The sequence below is a fragment of the Haliotis rufescens genome, unplaced genomic scaffold (assembly GCF_023055435.1).
Source record: "Haliotis rufescens isolate VD_foot unplaced genomic scaffold, xgHalRufe1.0.p SCAF_11, whole genome shotgun sequence".
In the NCBI taxonomy this organism is placed as follows: Eukaryota; Metazoa; Mollusca; class Gastropoda; order Lepetellida; family Haliotidae; genus Haliotis; species Haliotis rufescens.
In genome coordinates this window covers 17,746,160-17,757,212 of record NW_025963791.1, presented here as the reverse complement: position 1 = coordinate 17,757,212, position 11,053 = coordinate 17,746,160, and the positions used below count along the sequence as shown (strand labels likewise).

The window sequence follows — 11,053 nt, the reverse complement described above, 5'->3', positions numbered from 1 at the left end:
GTGTCGATTTATTTGTCATTATAAGCAGCGGTCTTTAACATGTTGGCCTGGAGAGTTTCATCGGGGCCTGCAGCTTTTTACATCTGTGGGTCCTGATGGTAGCTTGGCAATTTTGTATATTTCAAACTGGTGTCACCTAAATATTTTTATTTTACGTTTCAGATGTCGATGATTGTGTCTGACCTAATGTTTCTAATTTTCTCGGATATTTCTCGTATACGCAAGGCAGTACATCAGGGAATATGTGGGTCCTGATGGTAGCTTAATTTGTTCGGATGTTTCGCGTACATGTATACGCAAGCCAATACGCCAGGGAACCCCTTAACTGCCAGACGTGTTATTCTAGCTTTGCAGATCAAGTAACGTTACGCTTTATTAATAAGTTTTGTCGGATTGTCATTCCCGAATAGGCAATATATGGCAAATTATTACATTTAAGGATTGTGTTACCAAAATGTGACGGTGGTTGAAATGAAACACCGGTGAACAATAGAAAAATGTGTTTGAAATGAAAAGTCAAGGGAGAATATCATTTGCGTCCTTTATTGTCCTATTTTGAATTTATTTTCAGAATTGATACCAGTAAACAGACTGAACAGAAATAATTATGAACAATTATTTTATTCCACATATGTGAAATGGATTGTGGAACTAAAACCTGAGCAAAAACCTTTTGTCAAGTTTCTATCAGATCAAGTCAATCCCTACACTATTTTGCGTTTATGTGTATAAAAGGTCAGAAGTTTATGTCTGCAAACCTTAGTATTGTGCTGCCGATGCACTCATCTAAACAGAAGAGATTCCACATCCAACCAGATGGAAAGGGTGAAAGAGTCTGTAGAGCCTGGAGAGGCGAAGGTCGGTGGTTCGAACAACGACCGCTTCATACCAAACTACTTTACTGTACTTATTGTTACCCTGCCTAGCGCTCGTCATTAAGGGGATAAAACAAGGGCTGGTAGGCTCGGAGTCAGTATACACTGTGTCCGAGTCATGGGACATCCAAGAGTCATGTTTAACTGGGCATGGTATCTCCCCGGTAGTCAACTTGTGGCAGGTGTGACACTAGTCATAACATCAGGTTTACACGTGTGATAACAAGTTCCAGACACAACAATGAGTTAGATGTGATGGCTTCATTCACCTAAAGGTGGTCATAATCATTGATTCTCTCAAACATTAACAACGCGCTGTAATAAAGTTCCTCACCAAGGAGGGATGCAAAGCAAACGAAATCCATGATCGCATGTGTAAAGTGATGGGTAAGGATGCTCCTGACTATTCCGCAGTGTGCCGTTGGTCTCTACAGTTTAAAATGGGTAGGAAGTCCATAGACGATGACACAAGGTCAGACAGGCCTTCAGATGCCACCCAACCGGAAACCATTGCTGCTATAGAAAGAAGAATTTTGTCTGACCGACGAGTGAAAGTATCTGAACTTTCTAGGTAATTCCAAATATCCGTTGGAACTGTTGAAACCCTTATTCATGAGCATCTTGGTATGTCCAAGGTATCTGCAAGATGGGTACCTAGAAACCTCAGAGCTCAAGATCGCAATCAGAGAACTGAAAGTTGTCGAGACCTCCTTGATCTCTGTACTGCTGAAATGCCGGATTTCTTTCTCGTCTAGTGACAGGTGATAAAACATGGATCCACCACTGAGACCCAGAAACTAATTTGGAATCCATGCAATGGAAGCATCCCAATTCTCCGCCTCCGAGGAGGTTTCGCACTCAGCCATCGGCTGGCAAGGTAATGGCCACCATATTTTGGGATGCAAGAGGCATATTACTGATTGATTACATGCCACCAAACACTACAATCAATGGACAGTATTATGCTAATGTAATGAAAGAATTGCGAAAATCTTTCCGCCAGAAACGCCGTGGAATGTTAACACGTGGTATTCTACTTTTGCATGACAACGCTACGGTTCACAATTCGAGGATTGCACAGGCCGCCATATGTGAATGTGGATTCGAACAGTTAAATCACCCACCCCACGGCCTAGACTTTGCCCCCAGTGACTATTTCCTGTTCCGGCAAATGAAATCTGCCCTACGTGGAAGACGCTTCTAGGATAACGAGGACATACAGGCTGCCACAGAGGCGTGGTTAGAGGGCCAATCTGCGGATTTCTATAAAAGTGGTATTAAAAGCTTGAAGGACAAATGGAATAAGTGTATTGAGGTGAATGGAGATTACATCGAAAAATAAAAGCCCAAAAGATATTCTGCGACTTGGTCTTATATTGAAGTTGGTTGGTTGGTTGGTTTGTTGTTTAACGCCGCACTCAGCAATATTCTAGCTAGATGACGGCGGTCTGTAAATAATCGAGTCTCGACCAGACAATCCAGTGATTAATATCATGAGCATCGATCCACGCAATTGGGATTAATGACATGCATCAACCAAGTCAGCGAGCCTGACCACCCGATCCCGTTAGTCGCCTTTTACAGCAAGTATGAGTTGCTGAAGACCTATTCTACCCCGTAATCTTCACGGGTCTTAAATTGAAGTTGCAAAACTTATTGAACGCCCCTCGTAAGTGCAACAATCTTAAACGCGACGTTAAGCCCCATTTCACGTCATCCCAACAAGGGTCATTGCTCGTGATTACAAATCATGTTACTGTGAAGGTCCAGGTTAGAATTCGTCTACAGCAACCCCTGCTTGTTAGATGCTTATCGTCAGGCTCGCTGACTTGGTTGACGCATGTCATCGTATCCCAATTGCGAAGGTCGATGTTCAAGTTGTCAATCACTGGATTTTCTGGTCCAGGCTTGATTATTTACAGACCGACGTCAGTTAACTGGAATATTGCTGAGTGCGACGTTAACAACAAACACACACATAACGAGGTGGGCCACTGTTGTCAAGACAGCCTTCAATCGTTCAGTGAGTGTGCCCTCATCAGATGATTAAACCTATGGAACCGAGAACAATTGGAAGTCAGACAACTTTGTACTTGCGACGCATTATTATCACTATTGTATACAGATTGAAATTTTGGGTGGTCCTTGCACAGTCAGCCCCCCCCCCCTTCTGCCGGAAAGGTGATGTCTTCAGTCTTTTGGGATTCCATGGGTATTCTGCTAAGTGACTATCTTGAAAATGGCCAGACTATCAATGGAAGATATTATGCTGACCTACTGAGACAGTTACGTGAAGCTTTCAAAGCTAAGCGCCGGGGAATGCTCACTAAAGGAGTCCTGTTCCACCAAGACAATGCTCCTGTTCACAAATCGGTGGTTGCCATGTCAGCGATCCATGATTGTGGCTTCGAACTCATTGACCATCCCCCTTATTCACCCGATTTGGCCCCGTCAGACTTCAACCTGTTTCCCAAATTGAAAAAGCAACTAGCCGGTCGCCATTTTCCTAGTAATGATGACGTCATTTCCGCTGTGAATGACTTTTTTAGGGTGGCTGCAGAAAATGTCTTCTTGACTGGCACCCAGGCCTTGCAGCATCGCAAAAGTGTGTAAACCTGGAAGATGACTAGGTGGAGAAATAAATGAAAACCATCGACTTGGTACGGGTCTTTCAGAGTTAGGCTTAGAACTTTTCAGCCAGCCCTCGTATTTGCCATGGTTTTTTTCTGAACCTTGTCAAAGGGGACGGAAAATACAATGATATATATATGATTTCACTGGATTCATCATAAAAAGGACATGAACAAGTTTTTGGGGGCTGAGGCTGTCTACGGGCCTATTCTAAAGAATTTTGTATTTATCATTTTCCATGACGCCCTCTACATATTCTGGGTCGTACCATGGATCGACCTCTGTGTCAAAACCACAAGCATGCCGAAGACGGTAATAGAAGGATGGAGCCACTCCATCACGTCGCTTAAGATACCGTGTTTGTGCCAAAGCTGGGCATCTACTGACAATGTGTTGGACAGTCTCATTATGTTCGTCCATAATCTACATTTCATATTTACATTTTCATGCAAGATCACACATTGACGGTTTCATCCAAGCAAAGGACTCTGTGGGCTGCTGTTCTTCTCAGTACACTCGACATAAACATAATGCACTAGAACTTTTCGGAAAATGAGTATTTTTCCCAACACTGAATCCTTCTGCATTACCCAAATTGTCGGACCATTATATACAGATTAAAATAAAAAATGCAATGAGGTTTTGTGTGATTGTTGGCGCGAGTGATTGATGTGAACATCAAAATAAGAAACTGATCACGTTTTGTTTGAAGGTGTTTATTGTATCCCTTCCTTAATGTATTCAAAAGATAGGGACTAAATTGTATGTTGAATACAATAATGACCACGTCAACCATTACAATTTAAATGGCGTAATTGTTCCATTTTTAAATATGAAAAGTTTCTGTTTTAGTCGCGAGATCATGGCGCCTCTGATACTAAAGTTGCTACCTGAAACAACAAGGACCTTGCAGAGACCTAGGATAGCCTGATCCAGAAGGGCCATTTCAAAACCCAGACAAGCATTAGACCATTTTCCTTGTCGGTCAATGTGAAGCACTAAACCATCAGTGTCAACTTCACGTTCACCGAACCATTTCCTGGCACTCTTACGCACACCCAGAGAGTCGCTGGCTATGAAGACACGACTTTGGTTGCCATGCTTAGACAAAAATCTCCATAAGGAATCTACAGACGATAATGAATTTATTTGGGAACCGTCGTTGGGAATGGTAGGATTCTTCCTCATTCGTACGTGAGCACAGATTAAAGCCCTGTTCTTTGGAATTCTGTTCATAAACATGTCAACATGTTCTTCAAAATGAATAGATAGTTTCATCAGAAGGTGCCAAATTGTTTGAAAGATTTTATAATGTTTCATGTCTTTAAACTCCTTTGGAACAAAGCGACCATATCTTGGACTGTTTTTAATTCTGTTGATGATATCTTGGTTTGTTTTCAAGAAGATAACATCACTTGGGTGTTTAATATCAAAGTCACTTTCAACGTCGACAATGCCTTTGCGGTTGTCCATCCAATCCACCTTTTCCCAATTCAAACCACGAATGTCCTTTACCTTCACATACCAGTTTACTTTATTTGGCACATAGAACATCTTGATATCACATGGGTAGGACATATTGATGCCAAACTGTCGACCTGTTACTTTAGCAAGCAGATAGGCCGCTACCATACCCCGTTGTCTGTCGCCCCAGCCTCCACAAGACCGCACTTTGTCACACAGGTAGATCAGATACCGTCTGCGTGGCTTTAGGTTGGATTTGAATGCATCACGTTTGGAGTCTGTAATATGTTTTGTGTAATTTGTATCACCAGGTGAAACTTTCACACTACCTTCATTAACTGTTGAGTGGTTTTTCGCACCCTGTTGTAATGCGAGAGAAGTCGATCTTGTACCAACTTTATACTTAACTGTGTTTTCCATCATAGAGCTGATGTTTGAGACATGTATTCTCGAACGGCTGGAAGAGATACAATTGTCCGCAGTTGGTAAACATCAAACAATGGATAAGTTTTGAGAGACATATAGAATTTGGTACGACATAAAGAAATAATATAAACTTGAAATGTTAAAGCCTCAAGTTTCACACATCGTATGGAAACGATTTACATCGTACCTGCATGTGTAATCGTCATTATTTTGAAACAACAACTAAAAAAAGAAGTTTAGTTTGCAGGGATAGGTGATAAGGTCGAATATTCTATAAAGAGCTATGATATATATTCTTGAAGATATAAAACTATGGTACATGTACCTGAGGTAAGAGTGTATTACATGTGGTCGTAATGTTTCTGTGTTCAGTATGTAGACGAAGACTGCGACACAGCCAATTAGCACCAAGGGGATCAGGGCCAGTTTTATGTTTCGCTGTGTAAACCTGAAACAGTAGACTAAAATCTAGTCTCTGAAATGAACATATCGTACATAAAAAATACAGCTGTTCAGTTATCTTAATAAAAATATAATAAAAAGGAGCCCACTGACTCTCTTCATTTTCAGATACTGCAGTGATCTAGACTTGCCAAACATTATAGACTTGCATGGGCTGTATTTGATATATATTTGTATCAGGGTCTGTAAGACAGACTACTGAAACAGTTAAATTCACAAATGCATTATTCCGAAATGTTCAGAGCCTTTCATGTAAGGACCGTCCAAGGGACATTGATAATGTGAAATCATTTTGTTGGACTTGAGATGCTGCTTTGCTTCAGTGTTGAAAAAAAAATGGACAAACTTATACCATACAATGCAGCTTTCTCGGATCCAGTAGGTATATAACAGTTTTACCTCTATTGTGTTGAGACCTACATTGGCCACGCTAATGGCACAGTATTGGTTTGTAAGGAAGATAGTATAATCAAATCAAGCAAACTTTTAAAACAACAGGAGGCGTGAATATATATATATATATATATATATATATATATATATATATATATATATATATATCCTATATAATTATTACTAGGATGTCACTTGTCACCTGATCGCAAATGTTTGTTTTCAATGTGGTTGTAATAGTAGCAATTTCGAATCGTTTATGAACACACGACCAAACTGTTAAAACTGGTACGTTTGCCGTCATGTCAATGTTGCAGTTTCATTGTTGCAGAATCTTTACGAGAATCAGTACAAAATTCAAATACTTTCAACATATAGCACACATGATATACCCTGCTTACTACCTACATTATATTGTTACATTTCACTTCTTCCTCATCTAATGTCAAGATGTACGCATGCATTGAACACCTTGATCAAGACAATTACAGTATTTAATTTAATATGTATTTATTAGTTTCACTTTAAATTCAAGTTCAAATAACTTTTTTGACCTGACCATGTACATGTTTATGTTGAGGATACAAAATAGACCTTAAATTGTCTATGGCGAGATTGGGCACAAATCCAACAATTGACTTCTCTTCGTTTTGGTTGTTTGTTTGTTGTTTAACGCCGCACTCAGCAATATTCAACCTCCATGACAGCGGTCTGCAAATTTTCGAGTCTGGACCAGACAATCCAGTGATTGACATCATGAGCATCGATCCATGCTATTGGAATACGATGACATGCATCAACCAAGTCAGCGAGCCTGACCACCCAATCCCGTTAGTCGCCTCTTACGACAAATATAGTCGATTTTTACGACAAGCATGGATTGCTGAAGACTTATTCTTCCCCGGATCTTCACGGGTCTTTTGTGATGATAAACATATTATAATAATTGATATGATTTACATGGTGATTAAATTCAAACGTTATTGGGCTCAAACAAAGTGGCAAAGGTATATGACAGTAATTGTTCAATATATAACAATTTATATTGTTATTACTTGTTATATAGCAATTTATATATCGGCAACATACATTGGTATTATTTAATCTTTAAAATACTTACCCATCATTATTGGATATATAAAACAATATATTAAATGTACATTATCTTACGCTAAGGCTGATGAAACACAGCAAAGACCTCAGCAAAGCTTTAAAAATGTTTATGGTAGATATATGGAGGACAAAATGTGACAAAAATTGTAATGCCCTATTGTGACTTGTACGTTATTCATAGAACCATGCTCATGATATGGTCGGAATCGTACAATAGTCTGTTTTTAGCTGAGCTGGCGCTTTCTTGTGATTATGGAAATGGCATTGTCGCTTTCATCTAAAACGAGTAATATGCAGAACTACAATGTGCACGCATTGAACATTTCTATAAGATCTGTTTTAACATTGAAGGTGAGGTGAAATTAGGTTTAACGTCGCGTCCAAGATTATTGCACTTAAATAGCGACGTGCATAGCACTTGTACTAGTCCGGACTGATGTCGATTTATGGTGCTAGCTCACTGAGATACCATGCCGCAGTTTAGCATGAATACCCCACTCAGACACAGTATACTGACTCCGACCAGTCCTTGTTTAAGCCCCTTAATGCCGAGCGCCAGACAGAGTAACAACAAGTATCATCTTTTTAACGTCTTTTGGTATGACGCAGCCGGGGATCGAACCCCGGACCTTCTGCTCTCCGGGCGGACGCTCTAACACTAGACCAAGGAGGCGGTCGTTTTAACATTGAAACATATGATGTATCTGAATTGCTATTGCGGTTGCAGTGTATTATTACTTGCTGCTACACATTACATTCAGTATATTTGAGACAAAAATGGAAACATTTTAGATTTGTTATTGCAGTAAACCAGGAAGGCCATTACTTGGAATAGGATCTAATGTATCGTTGTTTTGTACACAGGGATCATTATGACCTCAACCTAAATGGAAAAAAAATCAAACAATAAAAAATAATGCACTGAATGCAATTTTGATCGTTGGTTTACTTCGAGATCATCGTTATGTTACCATACAAGATAAAAAAAAGAAAATTATTAGATTCGAAGTGGAACATCTTTTCATTACTCATCTGTTGGTTTGACGACATTGTCCTCTTAGCATGGTGTTTCTCTTACCTCAGCATGTCTCACGCTTGCCGGGATCTATGAGGACAAAGGCGTTCCTGGTCCTTGGGCCTTGTCCAGGCCGGAGTGATGCTTAAAGAAGATAGCAGTGGGGCGCAGTGGGGCGCAGTGGAGCACAGCGGGGCGCAGTGGAGCGCAGATCAGATGTCGGTCAAATCACAAGAGTCACTTCTTCCAAGACATTTGCGAAATGTTTACTCGTAAAACCCACCGTGTTATCGCCACACCTTCAACCCGCAAACACTCGGAGCTGGTCGAGTCTACTTCTGCATAGGGGTTTTCAAGTAATTAAACGAGACCTGTTTTGCATAGTTACATTTTTCTTGTTTACACAACAATAGACAAGATTTTAAGTAGAATTTTTTTAGCGTTAAAACTTTCGGTAAAATGTGAGACCTGATTGTAAAACCTCCGACCTCACCGTCACCTATCTTCCCTCGGTCTTTTAAATAACCCGGACCAAAACAAGTCATGTTCATAAATCAGGGTTGGATGAGCAACAAAGAGTTATCTCAAGTGTTGAATTAAATTGCGTCTCGTGACATGCAAACAATTCGACATCCTGTTACTAACCTAAAGTTGTAGACGACAATGATAGACAACATTGCAGGTATAGAGACGAATGAAACTTAAATGTACAGTCATGTATGCTTTAAAAGTAATACAAAGGTCAAGGGTATATCGACAACATGCGTGGCTTCACGTTACCTGTCTGCGTCGCTATACGATATATTTAAACGCGACGTCAAGCTCCATTTCACCTACCTTATGTCCCCTCATGGCTCATGTATATACGCAGTGCAGTGTCAGACTTGCTGTCTGTGGTCGCATTACTCCTTTTGTCACGTAGTTGGTTTAGTGAGTGAGTGAGTGAGTGACTGACTGACTGAGTTGGGTTTAACGCCGCTTTTAACAGTATTCCAGGTATGTCACGGCGTGTCATCTTAATGTGGGAGGAAAGCCCGAAGTAAGGCAGGTCTCAGACGTTTACCACTTCGGTGAAACCCACGAGCACGGGTATGGTGCTGACAAGCCTAGAAACATAATCGGGTCGAACCGGGTTTCGAACCCACAATCATAGGTTTCTGGCGTGCCCAAGGGACGCAACTCTGCACAGCGAATCGCGGCGCCCCGACAACTGGGCCACCCATGCCCCCTTGTTGGTTTAGTAAATGCCTTGCATTGTATGATGTTTACGTTATCTTCCTATAGGAAACAAACATACGTTTAAGGCTTATCCGTGCAATGCAGTGTAAAGAACAAAATAACACAGGTTTGGCAAGATAGACACAAAAGACATCATCATAAGTTATAAAAATAATGTGATGATAGAAATGATTGGCACACATCGAAAATAGAAACAATTTTTATTTTCAGTAGGTTAATGGCACACATCATATTACACAGCCTTTCCTAGACGAGAGCATGTTTGTTCCTGGAAAACGGTGGTAGACTGAAGAGCTTTTAAAAACCTAGATAGAACAGGAAGAAACAACCTGCATACGAGTCGAGTTTCCTGAACAGTTTTAGATTACATTAGTGAGAGCCACAGGAACCTGCCTGGTACCCCTGCATGACCTCTAGATTTATGTATTGGCGCGATTTCAAGTATCGAGTCTGACAACGATTGTGCTGTTATTCGAGTACTGTGGTAGTAACTTTCAGAAATAATCTCATAGATCCAGCCAAACGCTCGTCTGTCAATAATATGATCACCACATGGACCAATCAAAATGCTGAATATATTTCGGTGATAGAGGTCGGCCGACATTATCATGTCACTAAATACAGTTATAAGAGGGAAGCATTACCAAACCTTGTCAATAAGTACTAGATTATTATGTCAGACACTTTGCTAAATTCCAAACGTTTTTGGCAGCCGTTGACTACTTGATATGTCGAATATGTCACCAAGACTTTAATAACATCCACCATTGTATCATTATTCAAACCTTCCTGAATTAATGGCTGACACCTTCTCCAGCCTCACTGACTACCTTTGTGATCTAGTGGATAGAGTGTCTGCCTAGGCGCTCAGTACCAAAGAAACTTTAAAAGATTATACTTGTTATTACTCTGCCTAACGGTCGGCATAAAGGGAATAAAACAGAGACATGTCGGTCGGTGAACCTCTGATTGACCAATCACAATCAAGTATCTTCCATATAAGCGGTAGAGTAGAAAATATATCTGATTTAAGAATGACAATGCGTACACGGACAATACATGTTTGTATGATCTAATACCTACGTGTATTTCATCAACAAAATATAACTGAACCTTTTAATGTTTAAAACGTGAAAAATATATTTCAGAATACAAACATCTCACTGACCAGTAATGACCTATGCCTAACAACCAGTCGATAACAGTAGACAATACATCATATACAAGATGTTACATGGATAAACCTATCTAAACGGGTTTTACTTGGCTTTCAGTACATGTCGAAACACCAGCATTTGCATTGCTTACTTCTGCAGTGACCCATGCTTGTGACAAGGGCAGTCACGAATTTGAGAGCTAGAGTTCCTTCCCTTTGACTGTGTGGCCACCAGATATAATCTAGCAGACACCTCTGTTGCCGGAAGGAAAACTGTTT

The 11,053-nt window shown here is 40.4% G+C and overlaps 1 protein-coding gene across 1 annotated transcript; it reads right to left on the bottom strand.

The window, feature by feature from the left end:
• Positions 1–4,206: 4,206 nt before the first annotated feature.
• LOC124152026 lies at positions 4,207–8,813 on the bottom strand. The gene is made up of 3 exons (XM_046524746.2): positions 8,443–8,813; positions 5,722–5,844; positions 4,207–5,427 (listed from the first exon to the last, which is right to left on the bottom strand). Exons 1-3 carry the CDS (start codon positions 8,448–8,450, stop codon positions 4,302–4,304), a joined length of 1,257 nt encoding a protein of 418 aa, XP_046380702.1. The 5' UTR covers positions 8,451–8,813; the 3' UTR covers positions 4,207–4,301.
• Positions 8,814–11,053: the final 2,240 nt, after the last annotated feature.